The sequence below is a fragment of the Scleropages formosus genome, chromosome 7, assembly GCF_900964775.1.
Source record: "Scleropages formosus chromosome 7, fSclFor1.1, whole genome shotgun sequence".
In the NCBI taxonomy this organism is placed as follows: Eukaryota; Metazoa; Chordata; class Actinopteri; order Osteoglossiformes; family Osteoglossidae; genus Scleropages; species Scleropages formosus.
This window is the reverse complement of record NC_041812.1, coordinates 17,409,485-17,431,688: the sequence shown is the minus strand read 5'-3', so window position 1 is coordinate 17,431,688 and position 22,204 is coordinate 17,409,485. Positions and strand designations below refer to the sequence as shown.

Sequence of the window (22,204 nt, the reverse complement as noted above, 5' to 3'; positions counted from 1 at the left end):
AAAGTAAGGACAAACCTTCTGTCCAAATAAATTTCGTCACTGGAAGACCCAGTGCTTTGTGTCCAAGTCAAGCCTCGCTACTTAGTCCTGCATAAATCCAACAAAATGCAGCACCACCACCTCATTGAAACAATATAGTTCTGTATTCATATTTACCCCAGAAAAAAATTAAATATTCATAATTTAGTTTGAAAGAGTAAAATAGCTGCAGCAAACATGTATTTAATACAAAAGGATCTTTTAGTTACTTTTTAGTTGAGCAAAATCTGACATTTCAGTATGGAAGCACGTGAGATGAGCGGAGATGAAAGCAGAGTAACCCATCAAGTTACAAATATGCACACAAGAACTTTCACACCACAAACCTGATCCCATCCAAACGAATAGGGCTGTGTGTCCAGTTTCCTGACCCAAGCAATAGTCTTACATGCATTCCAGAAACGGCGTTCGCCAACGGCCGCAGTAACCCCCAGCATGCTGCTGCCCTGTTGTGGTTGTGATATGGTTCTCATATCTCTACTGTGTGTTTTCCTAACCCAAACACAGATTGTGAAATGTGCCGATTGCAACAAAGCCATGCAATTCTTATGGAAATGATAGTAATACATTTCAACAAGATGATGATGTAAATGCACTTCACACTTGAATTCTTTGTTTTCAAGTCTTAAAGAGAACACATTTCAGCTTTCAAATAAATCAGGTTATCAGACATGAGGTCTCTGGGACTTTCGTAGGCTGAGGACGTCTGCTCTGCTCTCCAAGCAGCACAATAAAGGGCAACACTACTGCAAGAAATGAAGACAGGCCTCTTCGGACATGTTCCAGCAATTCAGATTTTAAAAAAATAAGTTGAAATCACTCAGATGTTTCAGTCATGACGGTTCCTGTCTATTCTGCCGTTATCTCATGTTTTACTGTTACACCCAAGATCCTGTGAGAAATAGTGTAGGTAGCAAAGAAGCAATAGTAGCAAGGTCTCCAACTCAACCACATACTAGCACAGCTCTCTTCAAGTTGGTATCAGTAAGCCTGTCCAAGTTCAAAATCTACAAGACAGAATTTAAAGAAATCAGCCTTAAGTGGGGCGCAAATGGGCCCATGGATGTAAATTACTAAGTCTCTCCTCAACCTTAAGAATGAAAGGACTTCCAGTTATAATAATAAATGATACCATGATGTAATCAACGGATCGGCCAAGCACGGCATCATTGGTATTTGGAGTCCTTGAGCTCACCCTGCGGGCTTCGCTTACTATAAAGAGAGCCCACACTACCACAGCATACTCAGAAGAGTTTGGTTGAGGCCGAGCTTCACTTCACTTCCTCAAATACTCAACATGCAGCGCGTTGGTAGCTGATCATGGACCAGTGACTCAGAGTCTGGCCATCTTTCAGGTGGCTCTTACATCATTAAACTGCTTTGCAGTGATGACAGCTAATGGACCTTCTGCTACATTAGAAACCAGCTGGAACCATTTTGATGAGCAACATATCACTCTGATCACTGCTAGCTATACATCCACTGTCTAGAAAACACCATTAGTGTAGTAAAGAGTACTCCAGCCTGTTTCATTGTCATTAGCTATTGTTCCAAGGAGTGCATGCATTTTTATCCTATTTCTCTAACAGCTAGCTTTCACATCCATATAGCAAGGCAATCCTCCAGAAATTTCCTTCCAGAACACCATGGCTGATTAGGGTTTAAGTATCTGAAAATTATATTGGACAGGGTTGATTCAAATCCAGCCTGATTGTATTTAAACAGGTGATCCAAATTATCCCCTTAATCATTTAATTCCTTTTATTATATATTGTTAATTTATTTATTATAATTGGCAGCAATTGTGTTTTCACACAGATAATTGCACATTTCCTTGAAAGACAATGAAATGTGCAATTATCTGCATTAAAACATAATTGGGGCAGTACTTATGAAACATTGCTATGTCTTCATCACAGACCTAAAGTTTGCTGCTGATTCAGGTGTCATAACTTTATTTCTTCAGATTTAATTGTACTGCTATTTTTCACTCTCCACTTTGTTTGATAGGATTTTAAAGTCTCCTTCATTTTCTTCTTTTTCTGTCATATTGTGGGCATTAAGCCTAGATAGAGATACAATGCTCCAAATTAGATGAGCTGGATCTTTTGAAATTGTATGGGGGAAAAAAAAGGTGGAGAAAATAAAAAAGTCACTATTTTATATATTTAAATATGCAAAAACCAGACTGTGAGCTTCTATAAAGAGATGAAGAATCTGTATACCAATGGACTGCAGGAGAGCACATGGTCTTTTACTTGGACCTTATACATCTGGGGAATCTAGTAATCTGGAATCTTCTGAGGATCTGGCAATAACTCTAAAATCCTGGGTTGCAGAACAGCTTAATTACACTAAGCATATGGTATGCAAAATAATTTTTGTCTATAGTGACCTTACTGATCATAATACAATTTAACTGACCTATCAGGTTGAGGAAAACCAAGATGGGGAAGGCAATTTTTGTGCCTAATGGAGTGGGAATGTGCTGCTTGATGGTTTTAGTGCATAAAGAAAAGCTACACTCTCTCTAAAACAGGTTTACTTCCAAGTCTCACTCTCCTCACAGTGCCTGATGAGACCAAAATTCTATTTGGGGTCTATTCTCCTAGAGATGTTTAGGAGATGCATCCTGGACCAGCTTTTCACTAATAGTCTGTTTATTTTTTCATTCACATCGCCATGTGCAATGCAGTCTTAAAAGGCTGCTTCTGGGGAGCTTCACAAAAAGACAGAAAAAGATCATTCGATTTGCTGTAATTTCTTATGCGGGTCTTTGCACGTTATGTAATGTAACATATGGGGGGGCGTGGTGGCGCAGTGGGTTGGACAGGGTTCTGCTCTCCGGTGGGTCTGGGGTTCAAGTCCCACTTGGGGTGCCTTGCGATGGACTGGCGTCCCGTCCTGGGTGTGTCCCCTCCCCCTCTGGCCTTACACCCTGTGTTGCCAGGCTAGGCTCTGGCTCCCCATGACCCTGTATGGGACAAGTGGTTCAGAAATGTGTGTGTGTGTGTGTGTGTGTGTGTGTGTGTGTGTGTAATGTAACGTATCTCAGCAAATGTCTCGTTGAGTTCACCAGTTCACTTGAAAGGTAGACGTTGATTTAGACAGATTTACAGTAACCTGAGGCCTAAACTTCTACAGTCCTTTTAGCATCAGAATATTTAAAATGAGCAACTACCAGGACCCCCAGCACATGTCAAGGTGTGGTATATTCATTTATTTGAGGTATCAAAAAGAGAGGACAACAGAGGTTGCCTTTACATCACATGATATTTTAAGGAAATGCCAGCCTTTTAGTATTTATTATTTCTTTACAGTTACATGACAATAAAAAATACTGCATACAACAAAGTACAATTTAGGTATCCATTTGATATAACAAAGTGATTAATATATTACTACAGTATTACAACTAATAATCTATTGATTAACAAATATGCACCATATTAATTCATTTTCTTTGGGTGAACGTAAAGACCAACTCTAACATTCTAACACTAACACTTTTTCTCAATAAATGTGGAATATTAAGCATATACATATTATATATGATGAAGACAAAATTAAAGTTTGAGCTTTGCTGCTCGACATTTTAAAATATGAATAACATCTGTTTTAGCTCATGACATCTTAAATATTATGCACATTTTAATTCAACCGGAATTTGATAAAAAGCACATGAGAGTGAGTTTATTACTTAAAAAAATGTAACAAAAATATAAATAAATCTGGCCAGTAAATTACAGAAGAACATCAGATACCCGTGCTAAAAATCTCTTTGGCTCAGCTAAAATCAACTGATACTTGAAGGTTGACAAGGATTTCACGATAGCTGCCAACCAGTTTTAAATTTATCTTATATGTGGGGTTTGTGTAACTTTTTATATTTTACAAAACTGAACCTGTCTGAAATTATATGCCATCTATCATTTTATTCAGTGCCCAACTCAAAACTGGAGTTTTAATGAAATGAGATGTAACCACTGCAGACCAATAAATAATGATTTTGCAAGTTGAAAGCATCATAATTTACACTGTAAGGGTAAAGGGTACCTTGTTTTTGTGACCTTGCTGACGGTGAGGACATGGTGTCTAAATATGAAAATTAATCAACACAACTAATATTTGAAGTTGAAATGCTGCCATGGTAGTCCCCCACTGGGAAGGTGCTTGGGGGATATTCATATTGTATATTTTAATATATTATTCATAATTATGATCTGTTCAGTTTTGCATCTCACATGACCCACAACAAAATGCCCTCCTGAGATATTAGACTAGTTTCATACTGGAAGGAGATGAACATATCCACAACAGAAAATATGCAATTTATCTTATAACAACTTGAATAAAAAGAGTTTGTTAAGTCTTGTTTTTGTCTGCAAGCATAAAGTCATAAACTGCCAATCAGGCAACTAATTAATTAGACCCTCTGTCCTTTCTTGGTACGAGGTACACTACTCTCTTCCCACTTCTCTCACTTCACAAACGGATGTAAAAAGTGTTGATATCCCTTTTTTCCCCACCTTTGTCTAGACCTCCGTCCATCTCTCTTTCCATCACACAATCTCATTGATCCAGATCATTGCTCTCTTGATTACAAGGCCGGTAGTGCAGTTGGCAGAATTCTCTTATTCGACTGCAAGCCTCCACCATCATGTCCTCTGGTACCGTCACAACAATCCGGAAATAATTGGGGTACTCAAAAGCCTAGAGGGAGACATATGGAGAGTTGTCAAGGACTAAAGGGTTCCCACACTCTCCATTTGGATAAGCCTTCATCAGCAAGCCACAAGTGAGGTATGTTCGATTGTTAGCTCTGCAGGGTCCGTGGGTAAGCTAAAACATCAAAATTTAATGTCAGGGAACGCCTACCGTGGCTGGTAGGCAGAAGACAGACTGTTCAGTCACCAGATGTTCTGTGAAGTCCACATCATTCTCAAACTCAGGGAAGTTCTCCATCTCGATGCCCACCTGTGAAGAACACATATACAGAATAAATATACATTTAGAGAAATGTCTAGCCAGGGAGAGAAAAAAATATCACGTGTCCAAGATCAAGGTCACGGCTGTCTTGCCTTCAGCGCTAAAGACTCACCATCAGGTACATGGCTCCTGAGGGCCTGACAGGATTGAGCCCAGGAATGGAGGACAGTGCAGAGAAACAGATTTCAGAGTTCGACTGAAAGAGGGGATGTTGAGAGCAGTGATGGTAGGAGGGGAGAGATGAAAGTAAACAAGTTATTATTATTATTTTGGACCAGCACTTACAGCCTGATGATTTCAGCTTCAGTGATTAATGTCACATGCTCATGACAGGCTCCACACCCTGCTCACCTTCAGAAAGCCAATGGTGTCCTGGTAGAACTCTTGAGGCGTGCTGTTTAAAATAGCCTCTAGGGCTCCTTGGACGATGGTACAGGCACCCAGAATCCTCTGACTCAGCTTCACTAACCCTTCCCTAATCTAAGAGGAACACAAAAAACAAACAATATCTTATATGACAATATCTTGAAAGAAAAATAGTACTGATTTTAACAATGCACCTGGAATTTGAAACTGAGTTTCGGTGTTGGAAGAGCTCTGCTGGGCAGGAGAGAAAGACTGAGGAGAGGATAAGAAAAGCAGATGCACGCTGTATTTTTGCGTGTGAGACACGGAGCAGATGCGGAGGTGGAAGAGAGGCGGGGTGCTTGTGCTTACGAGTTGCTCATACGTATAACAACACGTGCTGAGAAACTCATGGCAGTTAGGAGCTCACCTCCTGTCCAAAAGCCTGGTTTCGGTCATGTATGAGAATCCAGCCCATCCTCCAGCCAGGAACCAGCCATCGCTTGGCCAGGCCACCGCATGACAGAATGGGCACATCGTTGGTCAGAGGGGCCATGGAGTAGAAGGTGTGCTCAGGGAACACCTGGAGAGTGGCCATTAGTTCACTACAGTGTGCTGTGTCACATACACGGCAGAAAGACAGAACAAACTGCCCATCGCTAGGAGGAACAGATTCTTCAGGAAACACCAGAATTAATTCAGTTCGAGTTCAAGTACTGAATTTCTAAGTATGTCTCACAGAATTACAAAACACTAAAAAATAAGTACAATTTTAAAGACACACTCACTGTCTGCAACCGCTTGTCCCGAGCAGGGTCGGGGTGAACCAGAGCCTAACCCGACAACACAGGGTGCAAGGCCGAAGGGGGAGGGGACACGGTCCGCCTCAAGGCACCCCAAGCAGCACTCGAACCCCAGACCCACCAAACGTTAGTAAATAAAATTCCAGTTTCTTTTTGGTTAAGCCCTTATAGGTACGGACCAAGTTCTGGGACTTGCTAATTCAGTTCAGTTCAGTATATTTTTTCTCTAAGTTTTTCTATACCCTTTCCTATGTTTATTCTATTTCCATTGCTATTTTCTAAGTTGCCTGAGGGTTCCCCTCCTAAGATTGCTATAACTGTGTGTAATTCAATAATTGGGGGAATTAGCACAGGAGATCTGTAAATGAATGAATACCAACAAAGAAAAAGGAGAGGTGCGAGCTGTGGCTGGTCCTGATTTGTGTCGGGGCTATATGGGACTGGCTGTCACAGACACCGAGAAACTCATGTAACTCACAATGGACATTTAGGGGAACCTAATCAGAGACCGACAGGAGCGACTGACAAACGGACAGAGCCTCTTTGTCTTGTGCCGTCCTTTACACGAGCTGCAGGCCTCCAGTAGAAATGGAACCGTGGTCCCCACAGTGGTGCATCAGAAGGTTTCGCGCAAAAATGATGGGACGGAATGAGTGGTAGATTACCCTCCTACTCCAACTGGTAAGGAATTGCATGCCAGAATGGTGCCCAACCCCTCCTGCAGCCTGCTTCCCATTAGGCACTCAACACAAAAGAAGCCATTCCTCGATGCAAACAGGCCTCTCACGTACAGCCCTAGAAAACACACTAACTGGAAACACATGCAGCAAAAGTGCAAAGTCATGCTGACTTTTCTGCTGCTGAGACTTATAATGGCCATATGTCACACCACCAGAGCTCTTTCAGAACTCGAACTCTCAGCCAACCAAGCCCCTTGTCCTCTCCATGCTTCCACACAGACTGTCCCACCAACCAACCTCTCAACCAGTATCCCAGTCCAGACAAACAACGCTCAGCACTTTGCTCTTTTGCATTTGCACCTTGGGCACCGGAGCCTCTTCTTCTTTTTCCTGGACTACTGGCCCATGGTCTGACCTGGGCACCATCTGGCCAACCCTCCATTCAGCAATGGGAAAGCCCTAATCCCCCCACTGCTGATGTGCACTCAGATGGCCAGCTGAGCTGAGCTAGAGAAAACTTCACTTCCGCTGTCACAAAGAATGTGCCTCGCTAGTGTTATATGACAGCTGGGACGGCACCCTGCCCTGCACCAAGCACCCTACCCTGGTCCAGCACCAAAAGCCTCACCCCAAGCCCATGTTACAAAGCCCTACCCAAAGCTGAGCGCCACAACTCGACACGAGAGCGGGTCAAAGTAGAGTCTGCCCTGCATTTTACATGGGCCTTTGAGGTTTTGTTCTTCATGAAAAACAAAAAACTAATAATACATTGCAGCTAAGTATATATTTATCACTACCTTTAAAAATCGAAATAAACCTTTTCAATTATTAGGCAATTTATCACAACTCTTGGTGTATTTTTCAAAATGGCTTTATTCTTTTTGCAAAGAAAGTGTCAAAAAAAGGAGCAGATGATGCGGAAAATGCTACACTCTACAGCTATTTCCTCACACATATCAGTCCTTTAAACTTCAATTATCCAGACTCACCATGTCTCCATAGATCTCATCTGCCAAAATGGGGATGCAGTGTCTGGAGGCCACTGGGAGGAGAGGGGGGAACTATGAGTCAGAATTAAATCAATGTCTCCCACACAAGTTAAATATAATTGTAAGGACAGTAAATAAATGCCAGGTCCGAGACGCCCCTAGACAGGTGCATTTGCTACGAGAAGTCACCTGCGAGGATATCTTGCAGGTGTTCTTTGCTGTAGACAGAGCCACAAGGGTTCGAAGGGTTGTTTACGACTAGGCAGGCAGTCTTTTCGTCAATCAGACTCTCCAGATTTTGCAGATCAATCTCCCAAGATTTCTCTGGCTAAAGGGTGGAAACGGACATCAGAGAAAACCATGCATATTGCAACTGTCAGTGTCTGAAAAGTCTTTCTAATATTGCATGTGTAGTTTCTTAAATTCTACTATTCCAACTGTATAACTGGAAGAAAAATAATCCCAAACATAATTTTAACTAGTAAAAGAGAAATTAGCATTCATAATTTAGACGTTGCCCCCAGTAGTGTGTATTGTTCCTCATTATTCTTCTCCATCTTTCAGTACTCCCCTCTCTACCTTTTGCAAATGTTCTTCTGTTATTTTCATATCCCTCAAGTGTTAAACGGCAGAGCTTCTGATTGGCTCAGGATGGGGGTGTGTGCTATGGTTTGTGGGTATTGGGGGAAGAACTCCCTTCTATACAACTAATATGTGCCATATGTGTGCTAGCTCTACTGAGAGAAGAAAGGAGAATTTCCATCCAGCCATGTCCAGAACGTTCTCTCACCCTTGCCACACTGTCCGTCTCCATCTATATCTGCCTTCTTCTCCATCCCTCCATTCGCATACCCATCTCTCTCGCCATTGTTTGCTCTTCTGCATTTTGCTTCATATTTCTGTTTTTTCCAAAGTTACATCTCTAGCTCCACCATTGATCCTTCAAGTACTTATGCTGAACTCACCAGAAGATTGTAGTGCTTGATTTCAATACCAAGAGACACAGCAAGTGTCTTGTACAGCGAAAATCCAGGACAGGGCACCAGAATGTTGTTTCCTGGGTTGCACAGCACACTGATGGCCAGCTCAATGGCCTGGCTGCAGCCACTGGTAAGAATCACATCCTGCTCCAGAAAGGCAGAAAATGGTGGAGAAATGAAGAAAGGTGATGTGAAAATTACTTGGAATGTGTGGATTGACCCTGGACCTCTTCCAGAGGAGTAATTATGTATCCATGTATAAAAAGACCTACAGCCTGGCAGGAGACATAAAATGATTGAACAAAACCTTGGTTGTAATGACTGTGCAGATGGGAGGTGCATGGAGATGAAGGTAGGACTCACATCAGCTTCCAGAGGAGCTTCAGGACTGCAGTAGAAGTTCGCCACAGCCTCTCTGCTTTTTTGATAACCTTTTTCGAGGACAGAAAGCAGAGAGATACTGCTATTTGATAAGGCTGTGTGCTGCCCACAGAACACCAAAGTAAACATCTACATCTGCAAAGAACATTCAACACCAGCAAATGTGTCTCACAGATGCCATCTGTGTGTCAGACATGGGGTTGTCCTAAATTCAAACTGCACTCCAACCCGCCTTTTCTTCCTTTCCTCTCACCATCCCTTTCTACCCGCTACTCTGGATAGTCTCCAGGCAACACTACTCAACCTCACTCATTCACCTACAGGAGAAGTGTTCCAGTTCTATTTCTGTACGTCATACCAACAGAAGGAGCATATCCATTGTATTTGTGTGAGTCCATGGCATCTTTCATGGCTTGCAGAACCTTCTCATCTGTGGGCAGGTTTCCAAACACAGTAGGATCACCTGCAAGAGTCAATTCACACAAAAAAAGTGAAGGAGAGGAGAGAAAATGGAAAGGTGAGGAATGCGATCAAGGTAAGATAAACAGTGAGACTGAAAAAGTGGAACTAAATCCGATTCAACGTAGACGCCGGTTTGAGGCAAGTGACAGCATTATTGAGGAGACCAGATGTGCGCATGTATGCGTTTGTGCTTTGAGGCTTACCAATAGACAGAGCAATCATAGCCTTGTCAGGGTTAGGTGAAAGCTTCATGCCGTCCACAATGGCACGGATGGGGTTCAGAGTATTCTTGGACATCTCAGAAGCTCTGATATTCCATCGCTTCTTATGAATCTTCATCTTGGCAGAATAAATATCGCCATTTATGTTGAAAGAATGCACACTGTTACTGTGGACACCATTCCCGTTCATCTGGACCATGTAGGATTTGCTCTCCATATTTCAGCTGCAGCTGTGTACAGAGAGAAGACTTATCTGTCATGAACTCGTGGAGGACATTCCCTAAAGTTTTCTCAAGGTGTGACAGAACTCTGTCTTGACACGCTGTTATCAAAACAGTACATTAGGAAACACTTGTTTCTCCACATAATTATAATAAAGGACTTATCCCCTTCCACCCTTACCAGACATGAAGAAAGAAACACATAAATGAATCAATTATAATCACCCTGCGCGTGATTTAAAATCAAAACAATCAAACATGAAAACTCATTAGAATAGATATTTAACCTTACAGTTATGCACGCTGAAATGAAAATGTAAAGCGTATGAAATACCCTTTAATAATGACCATTAAATTATTTAAATTACTTTAAATTTTGCAAGAGCGAGCTGAGATGATCTCGTTTTACACAAACAAAGCCCGAACGCATGATCTGTTGACAATGTTTCTTTGGCCCATAATGAAATTTTTGTCACTTACGCAGCAATAAGAAGAAGTTAGTGACTGAGTGGCCTGCCGATTGGCTGCCGAATTCCACGGTGCGCAGCGCAAGTGAGGGAGAGAGAGGTGTGTCTACACGGGATCATTGGAATGATCGGTTCGCGCGCGCTTTATAAGAGCAGATGGAGCGCGCGAGCCATGTTTCCATTGGCGGAGAAGGGGGTTGTGCCATACACCCCCGTTACATCATTACTGACATTAAAAGAGTTCAGGAGGCAGTCTGGGGACACTTACATCGGTTAACCCTTCACGGTAACGCAGAGCTAGATGCGCGATCCCCGCAGCCGCGTGCCTGAGCGCGTCGGAAGAGCGCGTGCGTGACGCCCGCGCGGGTAAACGTCACCTGAGTGTCTGTCCGCCCTGGACCTGTGCGAAGGACCCTCTGTCGCATGCTTCTCCTACATCTGTCATTTGGGCTACACTCAACTGCCTCAGTCACATTCCCCAAGAAAGTTGAGATTTTTAAAAGAGAACGAAAGAGAGATTTCAACAACAAACCTTTTACTCTCATCGAGCCATATGTGAGTGACCATCAGGTGGCGTAGTGATTAGGGCTGTCACCTTGAAGGCTCTCAGGTCAAAGCCCACTCATCCTGGAGCACCCTTGAGCAACAGTCCTATGAAACAGTCCTATGAAAAAATATGGATTGTGAGTGACAGTGATGAGTAGATTGACATCTCATTGCATATCTGGAAAAAACAAATGTTAAAAAATATGTTTGAAAATGTAGAGTATAATCTAACACAGCACGCTGCCCTTCTCCTGCTCCGTGCTGCTTAAAATGTATTTCTGTAATACCTTACATGAAGAAACAAAATTTATAGAGAAACATCCAGAAAAGAAATAGGTAAACAGGACATAAACAGACTCGATAAATAAATGCACCATCTAAATGCAAAGTGGAAGCACATTAGAAACATTGTAGTAAGCAAAACTATAAATATTTGCTCAAAGGGTAGCTGACATCAGAGGTGGCTCCTGTCAAAAATCTCAGTGTAAAATAGCAACACGTCCAAAGGTGCCAGCAGGAGGCTATACAGATAATACTTTGTGAGGCAGGCCACAGAGATAACTTTTTCTTTTTATTTTCTGCCTGATCAAACCTCTCCAGTGATAGTTTGGAAGGGAGGAGGACAAATAATCTACAGGATATTACACTTGCTCTTTCCTACCCGTTACCTTGTTTTCTCAAAATTAAATAATTATCCCCCTCTTTACAAAGGTTAACGTGTTCCTGAAAATCCCTTCAAAATCTGAATTCCCATAAATGGAAGATGTAATTACCAGTTGTTTCAATGCTAAAAAAATTATGCGTTCCCGAACATCAAATATGACACCCATTTACAGCAAAATATCATCAGATCCCATTACAATGAATGCAGTTACTTCAATGGTTCCCGTTGTGTGAGTGTGTTTCATTGCTCTGCTGTACAGAAGGGTGAATGATGCTGGGATTTTAGTTTAGTAGAATGTTTCAAACACGGTAAAATCACTGTGGATAAATAAATACGACATATTAATCATGTTTTGTTGTTATGGAAAAAAGCATATGGTAAATGAACGCGTGTAACATGTCTCGTGCTGCTCAGCTGTCCAGAGGCACCTAAAGTCCATATTCGTTCTCTATAAATACAAAAAAATGAGCCACAAACTGATGCAGGAGTGTTAAATGGATTTCTTTGTTAAGCTGAACTCTTGTAACTCAGATGGACTGTTAATGATGTAGTTTTTCAAACTTGCAGAAACCAATTCCTATTAAACCAATGAGTCACCCCAGGTATTACAGAACCTATATCACACTGTCAAATAAGCTTATTTTCATTTTCATGAAATGTCAAAAAAGCGTGAAAAGGAAACAATCTGTGAACAAAAGGTGAGCACAAATCAGCTGATTCCATGATATTAACGTGCATTTTTTTTCATAATCAGTAATCAGCATACGAGGCGATAGGTTTTAATAAAAGTATTTAAATAAAAAGACCAACCAACCAATTTCAATACCCGCTTGTCCCAAGCAGGGTCACGGTGAACTGGAACATTTCCCAAAGACATTTGGTGCAAGGGGTGGGGTGGGGGGCACACCCTGGACAGGACAACAGTCCATTGGAGAGCCACAACTAGGTACACAAGCACACAGCCAGGCGAAGGTACTGGAGCGACTGTAGGACAAGCACCTCGGTCAAGGGCACCACAGCCAGAGGCGGGGATCAAAGCGACAAGTCTCGGGGCTAAAGGCAGCTGCTCCAACCACAACAGCAGTAGCCACAAATGAAAAGACAAGTAAACAAAATTGTTGTGTTGTTTTGTTGTATTTCAGTGGCCTTATCTAAGGACAAAAATTATTTCAAAGTATTAAATTTCAGTTATTTTAAGGACTGCTTCATCATCCATCAGTAAACTGGTTACTTGATACTCTGATATTTTCCTGAATACATTATGGGGTTTGATTGTGACATTGTGCCATTGCATTCACCCAATTTAAAAACCGGTACTATTTCCAACACACACAACGTCTCTTCCAACATACACAAGGGTTTCCTTGAACCTTGGACTACGGCTACCCAACACCTCTCCCTGTCTGCTGGAGAACATCATTGCTCACAAGCCCACCTCTTCATGGAGCAATACCTTGCTATTCAGTCAAATTATCCATCCAGGACTCCCCACACCTCTCTGTCCCTCAAGCCCACCCCCTGTTCCACTGAGACTGTTGTCGTACCGAATGCACAACCATCAGTTATATATCAGTCAAATATTGATTCATCCAAGCAAATGAAAACAGTTTGCCATCTGGAGTAAAGTCTTTCATTTGCTTTTAACAGTTTTGTGTAAACTTTTTTGCAGCATCATCTGTGTTTAACTTAACTGCAGCACACTGTGAGCATAGTTTCTGCTGGAGTATTGTACCCAAGAAGGACAAAAAGTGCAAACTACACTTGTGTTATCCTGTTAGGACTTCTCAAATGCGCGTTAATATAATATAAGGGAAGATTAAATAATTCTGTTGCTTTGCAACTGGCGTCCCGTCCAGGGAGTGTCCCCTCACCCTTTGGCCTTGGGGCGTGTTGCCGGGTAGGCTCTGGCTCGCCGCAATCTTGCTCGGGACAAGCAGTTGTTGACATCGGTTGGTTGGTTGATTGGTTGCTGCTTTGGAGAAAAGGATCACCTAATTCAGAATCAGAATCGGAGTTTTATTGGCCAAGTGTGCTGACGCACACAAGGAATTTGCCGCGGTTCTAGGTGCCTATTTACAGACAAACAGCTGATACAGAAGTACAGAATAAATAAATAAATATGTACAGAGTATACAAACACGAGAGTGTAAATAGTAGTATAATTACAAAAAAAGTAAAAAAATAAGAATTAATTTACAAAAAGTTGTTAGATAATGATTCACTGACAGGAGACCTATTGGGGAGTGTTAACCGTTCATGAGGGTGATGGCCTGAGGGAAAAAACTGTTCCTGGATCTGGTCATTCTGGCAGACAGTGCTCTATAACGCCTACCAAAGGGGAGAAGTGTGAAGAGTTTGTGCCCGGGGTGTGTGTGATGAGTGACGATTTTGCCCGCCCGCTTCCTCTTTCTGGACTCGTACAAGACCTGAAGGGTAGGCAGGGGTGCACCGCTGATCCTCTCAGCCGTCTTGACAGTCCTTTGGAGCCTAATTGAATAAATACCTAAATAACTAACCAAATAACTGACACTAAGAACCTTGTCCAGTTATAATGGACAATATAAAAATAACTGAAAAAATAAAAAATTTAACTGATCATTGCAGTATGCTTGATAATTTTAGTGAAATCCACAAGAAATTGAATGTCATTTCCTATTCTCTTACACTTGTCATTAATAAATATCTACATACTATGCGGTTCCAAGTTTTACCATCTCTCATTTACCTCCTCAACCTCTTTAAGGTGCACACTGCACTGCCCTGTTACATTGTTCCAGAAACTTCTGCTGATCTTTGGCTCACCTTTGTTCCAAAACTTCACATAGTTGTTTACTTTAGCTCATCAAAAGCGTTTGGGCAAAACACATCCTCAAACAATTGAGTTGCGCAATTCAGAGACCTTGACCTGTTCGATGGCCTCTTCCTTGCACAAAGTGGGCTTCTCTGGGGACACAAGAGCAGTTCTTGGTAGAGAAGGATCATACGGCTGTTGTGTTTCCAGTGACGCATGACACAACATATTGCTCTTGTTGACTGCTTTCAGAGATGCTCTACCCTCCCCCACAATGCTCAAACTTCTCCGCATAGTGCTGCAGGAACAGAAGTGTTTAAAGAAAACAGTCAGCGTGGCAGAGAATTTATTCCAGAAACACACAGACTCCTATAAATGCAGATTTGACAACTACTATATATAAAAAACAACAAGAAACACTGAAAATAGAATAGAGGAAGTTGCTTTTATCGTCCTTGTATAGTCATGTGGAAAGTTCAGTCTAAACTATCTGAACTAGGCGCATTCAGAAGCTAGGAAGAGTGGGGAAAAATCATAAAGCAAGAATAGAAGGACTGTCAGCTGCTGCCAGAAATGTTTGGAGGCTTTGATTTCTGCCAAAGGGATGTTACTAAGTACTGACTGCAGGGTGCTTAAACTTTTTCACATGCCACATATTATTTTTTTCTGTTAAATTCAACAAATAAATAGCAATTTTGCATTAAAATATGCAGAAATGTGTCTTGTCTATTGTTCCTTGCAGAGGCTGTGTAAACTGCTTAGGTGCAGAAAATCAACAAAACAAGTAATTTTACTTTTGCACACAACTGTACCTGTGCTCTCTTCCTCCTCCAATACCAGCTGAGTCTAACTCTCGTAAAGGTATAAATAAATATACAAACACATACACAGAGAGAGAAGCATACATACACACACACACACCAACACAAAATGACGAGTTCAAGCTTGATTATGTGAGTAATCACACTTCCATCTGTCCATGATCAATAACTGCTAGCCAAGTTCAGGTAGAATGCAATGCAGGGTACACCCTGGACAGGACACAAAACCATCACATGGTATATACACACACACACACACACACACACACACACACAAAAGTGTAACTTATGAGTGACTTATTCACACACGTCTTTAAATAGTGGGAGGAAACCAGACCACCTGGAAGAAATCCATGAAGAGAACAACCAAACCCCATGCAGACTGAGATGGATTCAAACCCACCCCAACCCACAGTTCAGGAGCTGTGAAATAATTTTTTTTATTAAAAATTCATTGTTTCATGGAACCTCATATAACCTCGAACCTATTAACCAATATATGTCAGATATTATAAACATATATCTAAATATTTTCAAAGAACAACGTTAAACACAACAATAGACAATAATTAAAATAAAACGTCATACAGTCCTACTTGAAATAGTTGCATAACCCTGCTTGAAAACGGAGGAAATTAAATGTCAAACACGCAAAAGTTATTCCAGTGCAACCAAATAAATAAAATCAAAAGGAATAATGTCTAAACTTAGACAAGAATTCACATTGCATGATGTGTCTGTACACAACATCAGTGATATAACCTGGGGTCACTGGGTGTTTTGGGGCTTTCATCATCGGGCACCATCAGTGACCTGAACAGGGCTGATGCAGTCTGTGTCCAGATAGTGCTGCCTTGAACCACACGCTCACCTGTCCTGACCTACAGCCATCTAGACGCCTTCTCTGCAGCCTCTGTAATTGCTCTCATAGCCATTTCATTCTGAAAGAGATTCACAACACCAAGACATAGAGTAAAACACATCTTTAACACCTTTAAACATGTCTTGTAATATCAGATATTCTCACAAACCAGACAACTGCTTTTGTGCAAACACTGTTTTTGAATGTGCAAACATCAGCTCCAGAACTGCTGATGCATCGCACCGAATCCCAAGTAGAACAGAATGTCCTTTTTATATAATCACCAAGTGCAAATATTTTTTAATCAGGAGAATGCTCCATACCCTTGGTCACATAACATAGATTAAACAGACTATGTGAAATATATCAAAATACTGGGAATAGTATGAACTTTTTGTATTATATTTAGGGTTTCACTGCATATAGGCACTGAATGGTACACAAAATAAACCATAAATGCGACAACGACCCTTCACATTCACTCTATATGGCACAGGACTACTCTTAACGAAAAACACTGAAACCAAGAAACTGCAAGAGGGAAAAGGTCCTCTTAATCGTTTCATGTAATAAATAATGTAACCGGCAGCGTAACTAGGCGTCCCCTGAAACAATAACTGCTCTGCCCCCCAATTTAAATCAATCTAACTAATTCCTACTAGGTTTTTTTATAGGCCTTATACAGGTGCGGATCCCTAAAACTGTTACTAACCACAGCTCCTGGTTTTTCAGCTTCACACACGTTGAATTCACCGTTGAACAACCGAGTGAGAGTTTCGTTTCTTGGAAAAATGTTTTTTTTGTTTCACTTGATACATATTAACAAGCATATCTGCAGTGAAGATTGAGCAGACAGAAAAACAGCCCTACCAAAACAGAACTCAACGCACAGTGGACAGCAGGTGGCGCAGTGGTTACAGATTCAGCCTTACATTATTAAACTTATAGGTCACTTTTATATCGCCTGCACGTGCCTAAGCTCAGATCAGTTAGGTATATATACTATATAATATAGAGAGAAAGGTGGAGACCTTTCTGGAAAACGAAATAATTCTGCAATGATGAAGCGCGAGAACAGTAACTGTTCCTGTAGTTTCTCAGGTTCGGAAATAAGAGGTAGAAGGTTGTGCTCCAAGTTAAACCACATAAAAAATCAGTTTAACTATTCGGTTAATTATGGTAAATTTGAACAGACTCTGTCGTCGTACATATATATTTTTTTTTTGTTTAATTTACGCTGCACAATTTCGACGGAAACTATATACGTTTCCTCGTTCAGAGCTCCGTCCTTGCTCATTTTCTACCGGTGTGCACTTGAGAATTCCTAAGCAACTTGGGGCTTTAAGACAATAAAGAAACTGGGTGTATTTAACTAAACCGAAGGTAAGAAAACTGCTGTATCAGTTAAAACTGTTCTAGCAACCTACAAATTTTCTTCGCTAATAACGTTATCGCGTAGTGAAGATGCGGCGCAAAATATCCACAGGTGGCGCTGTTGCCACGAAATTTCTTCAACGCGGTGAAAACCCTCTCGTGGCGATGACGTCTTGCCAGTGACGCGGTCTGCTCCCGGAAGTGGACATGTGTTTCCGCCATGCTTGGTGAGTCAGGGCTAGTGTGGGGTCGCGGCGCTAAAGTATTTGCAGTAAAAATCGTCTTTCCCCGAAGGCCAGTCGCCGCTCCAGCTGGCGACGCGTAGAGTGTAACTGCGAGGCGCCGAAGGTCAGTCAGAGAGCGCAGCAAAAGTCCTGAAAAGGTGGTCCTGCGCGGTCACGTGACTGCTGTTTGTGCCTCCTCCCACTTCCTCCCCTCTATGTAACAGCAGTCCGGTGTGACATAGTCTAGAGCTTCGCTACTCTGTACGAAGCATCGTTTTGTTTTTCACAGCGATATAATTTGTGTGGATGCTGATGCTGTTGTGTACTTTTAAAATAATATTTGGAGAGCAGCCGAATTGCTGGATCATGTTGTCATGTACTTTGAAATTTTGAGATTTCCGTTTTGCTCTCCATTTAAAGGCATTTTTTTCCAGATTCATCACTAATTTATTCCCGCGATGTTACGTATTGAGCTGGTGGTGTATTATGGGGTGTAAGATTTCGGAACGCAATACTGTAGCGACCCGCGTTACCGTAAGTTCGAGCGGGGAATGCGTTTGTTGTAAATAGTTGCATTATGGGAAAAGTCGCTAAAGTAGGTGTGCAACCACTGGGGGGATTTCTGGGGAAAATGATGGGGAGACCGTGTTTGGGCTGGGAAGAAAGTCTGAAAGCGCTAAGTAGGGGGGGAGTGCTGGGTTGTAATGCTGGAGGAACCGGGGTCGTCGGACCTAGAGAGTTATTTCTGTACGTGCTGGTGTTTCAACAAAACGTTCGACATGAACCCTGGCTGTGTGTCCTTCTTCACCCCACCTAAACCCAGAGCGCCGCGCTCCACAATACGCTTTGGATCACATTAGCGACATTCATTTGGCGTTAAAAACTTGCTTGCTTATGCTGCGTGAAAGCAAATGTTAAACATGAACGATATAAACAAATAATTTAAACAACGAAAATTAAAATAAAGGCATTTTTGTATTTCTGCCGACCTGAAGTTTTCATCTCAGTTTCTGGAAAGAAATCAGAATGCCTCTGTTATTGCAAACTCTTAGTTTTAATACTATAATGCATTTTAATTTGCAAAAACAAATGTGAAATACTAACCATCTATGTTACCATGGTTACTGTGTGCTGTATGTTATGTGAAACGTAATGAGATTCTTTAAAGTCACATGCTCGTAACAGCACTAAACAGTGTTGGTGTCCATGAAAGCAGAAGAGACACGGCCTACACGGTGGTGATCCTGGCTCTGATGACACTTTCTGGACCTCTCTAAACCATGCGGTTGTCCCCTTGGTTGTCCCCTCCAGGTGGGACCAGGACCACACTTCGCCATGAAGAGAGCTCTCTTGGCTTCCAGCTTGCTGCCCCTGGTCATGAGAGGCTTCCAGACAAAATCCTTCCTCACCCTCAACTCTTTCTCGCTAGTTCCTGCTGCCTTCTCAGTCTCCCGACAGCACTCCTCTGACACCAAGGTGCGCTCCTACCTGCATTATCTGAAGCGGAAGATTAGGCCCCCATCATCCCCACCCTACAGCCACGTGTGCCAGGTAGGGGATCCGGTGCTGCGTGGGCGGGCCGAAGCGGTAGACCCTGGAGCGGTGCAGGGGCCCGAGGTGCAGAAGGTGATTGGGACACTAGTGAAGGTGATGCGGCGGCTGGAGTGTGTGGGCTTAAGTGCACCGCAGATTGGTGTCCCACTTCGCATCCTGGTCCTGGAGTTCCCAGAGAAAGCCCTGCAGGATGTGTCCCCCGCTGCCCGAGATGCCCGTGGCTTGACGCCTGTGGAGCTCCATGTGTTTGTCAATCCACAGCTGCGTGTCCTTGATGCCAGGACGGCCTCCTTCATGGAGGCTTGTGAGAGCATCGCTGGGTTCTCTGCCTGCGTAGCGCGGCATATCTCCGTGGAAGTATCAGGTAAACCTGAGCAACATATATGCACAGGGGTACTGAACCAAGTTCTGGCAATGATGCCACAGGGGTCCATTTTTTGCTTTTGTAAGGAACTCTGAGTAATGAGTAATTACCGAGAGTAAAGTCTATGTGCATTTATAGATTGAACCACTTGTCACTGTGCCAACATTAAACTGAATTTCGGCACTTAGCCTGACACTTTCTCTTGGGTAGATTCTTGAAAAGACCGTCTCCAGTATGGCTCCTTGTTTGCTCTCACCATCATTGTAAGAAACAGATTTTGCACACTTTTAAACATACGTAGCAGATTTATGCTAATTGCTTGAGTGTACTTTTAAGGAACAAATCCTTGGCCCAGAAAAGTGTGTGGAGTTTGCATGTTTTCCCCGTATCTGCATGGGTTTCTTCCGGGTGCTCCGGTTTCTTCCTACGGTCCAAAGGCAGCATCTGTTCAGGTTCACCTATAGTGTGTGAGTGACAGAGAGAGTGTGTTCCACTGATGTATGGGTGAGTGACCCAGTGTAAATAGTGTATCTAACAGTGTAAGTAACCTTGGTGAATGAGGTGTGTGGGCTGATAACACTACATAGAGTTCATTGGAAGTTGTTTCGGAGAAAAAGTGCCTGCTAAATAAATAAATGTAAAATGTATGTAAACAATACCTTTAAATTAATTGGATGAATTTTAAAAAAGTTATTTTTTGAAAGATTTAACATCTCAAAATGGAGCTAATTCGTTAAGAAAAGAATTTCTCAGAATTTTTGCACATCTGGTTTAATTCCACTGGTGAATTTGATTTAATGGAGTAAATTATGATGTTTATTACAAACCACCTGGATATAGTATTTGTATCACAATATGACTGTAATGTGTTTCACTTGTGTTTCTTAGGACTGAACGAGAAAGCCGAGCCAGTTACCTGGCAGGTGAGTGGCTGGCCAGCCCGCATCTTGCAGCATGAGATGGATCACCTGGATGGTGTCCTGTACATTGATCGCATGGACAGCCGTACCTTCACCAACATACACTGGGCAGAGTACAATGATTGATGGGGGACTGACGGGCACTGGTGTGCACTGGCCAGTGTACACGTCATACAGGTGCTTGTCACTAATCTACACCGGACAAGGTGTAGCCAAGTAACAGAGAACTGGCTGCCAGTGCTCCAGGCTGAGCAAAGAATAGGTAACTCAAGTATTGGCAGAGTGTAAACAAGTTAACCAAACAGAAATAAAGTGTCAAAGATCCAATTTGCTGATGTATGGTGGGCAGTATATGTGAGTTAGCAGTACTGCAGAATTATTTACGATATTTGCCATGGACTGTTAAACTGTATTTTTGTGTTGACCGATCTCCTACGGATCTCAATTGTTCAATAAAGCTCTAATTTGTAATAACTTCTGAAGGAATCCTCAAACTTATTTTCACAACAAAACCAGTGCACAGGTGAAATGTTGGTTAGATGTGTATCACACATAGCGTGGATATTTTTATATCTAGAAAACCCAAAATGAACTTGGTAAATAAATTTCCTCTCCTGTAGTCTCTGCTCTGTCTTGCAAGAGAACTGATCTGATTTTATCTGATTTCGCATGCCACATCTCACGAAACAATTCTATTTATGTGTTACTAATGAAATTTCCTTACTAAACCAGCACAAAACACGGTTTCCACAAAAGCACGTTCTCGTGCACAAGTATAATTTAAAACGGAAAATATGTGGTTTCATCAAAGTTAAAAAAAAAAAAAATTAATAAAATGTATTTTTCCTCTACAAAAATGTTCCTTGCATAGCACAGACAGTTCCAGGAGAAATATAAACAGATGAAAATCAGAAGGGTCTCCAGACTGAGCTCCTGCGAAACAAGGTACAGATGTTGGTCAGCTCTGGGGCTGCTGAAATTCCCCGCTGGAGCAGGTGGCACTTGTGAAAGATCCCTTTTAAATCTCATATCCTATAACAACCAAAACAACTGTGTTATTTTGACCTACTCTCACCCAAGCCAAGAAGTCCTATGTGTGCGAGAAGTGGTCACAGTATACAAAGGCGGGTTCCCTTCAGGAGGCTTTCATTCTATAGACAGCTCTGTACCTTGCTGTTGATTTCCTTACCATAACAGTGTTCTGATAGACAGGAGAGCTTTAGCAGCAAAGTCTTCCCACTGGGTGTCCTTCCTGTGTTTATGTGTCACCTGTGGGTGCTTTGGTTTCCTCCCACACTCCAAAGACAGGTTTCTGGTGAAATGGTGACTCAGCATTGCTGTGAGTGAGTGAGTGAGTGTGATTGCCATGAGATGGACTGGCGTCCTGTCCAGGGTGTACCCTGACTCCCTGTGCTTGCTGGATAGGTTCCAAACCACCGTAACTTGGCGGCTATCGACAGTGAATGCTAGCGAGAGAGTCCTTCCAAAAGGACTCTGCTGTCCTCAT

At 42.2% G+C, this 22,204-nt stretch overlaps 2 protein-coding genes across 6 annotated transcripts; one reads left to right on the top strand and one right to left on the bottom strand.

Moving 5' to 3' along the window:
- Positions 1-3,702: 3,702 nt before the first annotated feature.
- Positions 3,703-10,676, bottom strand: tat (tyrosine aminotransferase). Its single transcript, XM_018739313.1, has 12 exons — positions 10,591-10,676; positions 9,872-10,119; positions 9,565-9,669; positions 9,189-9,256; positions 8,811-8,969; positions 8,035-8,173; positions 7,846-7,898; positions 5,804-5,956; positions 5,380-5,508; positions 5,141-5,224; positions 4,918-5,016; positions 3,703-4,752 (listed from the first exon to the last, which is right to left on the bottom strand). The coding sequence occupies exons 2-12, from the start codon at positions 10,104-10,106 to the stop codon at positions 4,612-4,614; spliced, it is 1,365 nt and encodes a 454-aa protein (XP_018594829.1). The 5' UTR covers positions 10,107-10,119; positions 10,591-10,676; the 3' UTR covers positions 3,703-4,611.
- A 7,148-nt stretch (positions 10,677-17,824) lies between these two features.
- On the top strand, positions 17,825-21,481 carry pdf (peptide deformylase, mitochondrial). 5 transcript variants are annotated; one of them, XM_018739269.1, is made up of 3 exons: positions 17,825-17,862; positions 19,171-19,777; positions 20,666-21,480. In XM_018739269.1, exons 2-3 carry the CDS (start codon positions 19,195-19,197, stop codon positions 20,821-20,823), a joined length of 741 nt encoding a protein of 246 aa, XP_018594785.1. In that variant the 5' UTR covers positions 17,825-17,862; positions 19,171-19,194; the 3' UTR covers positions 20,824-21,480. The 5 variants fall into 5 exon arrangements, with proteins under 5 accessions (XP_018594785.1, XP_018594787.1, XP_018594786.1 ...); XM_018739271.1 differs by lacking the exon at positions 17,825-17,862 and adding an exon at positions 17,901-17,983 and having other exon boundaries at positions 20,666-21,481; XM_018739270.1 differs by lacking the exon at positions 17,825-17,862 and adding an exon at positions 18,064-18,120.
- The last annotated feature ends 723 nt before the right edge of the window (positions 21,482-22,204 follow it).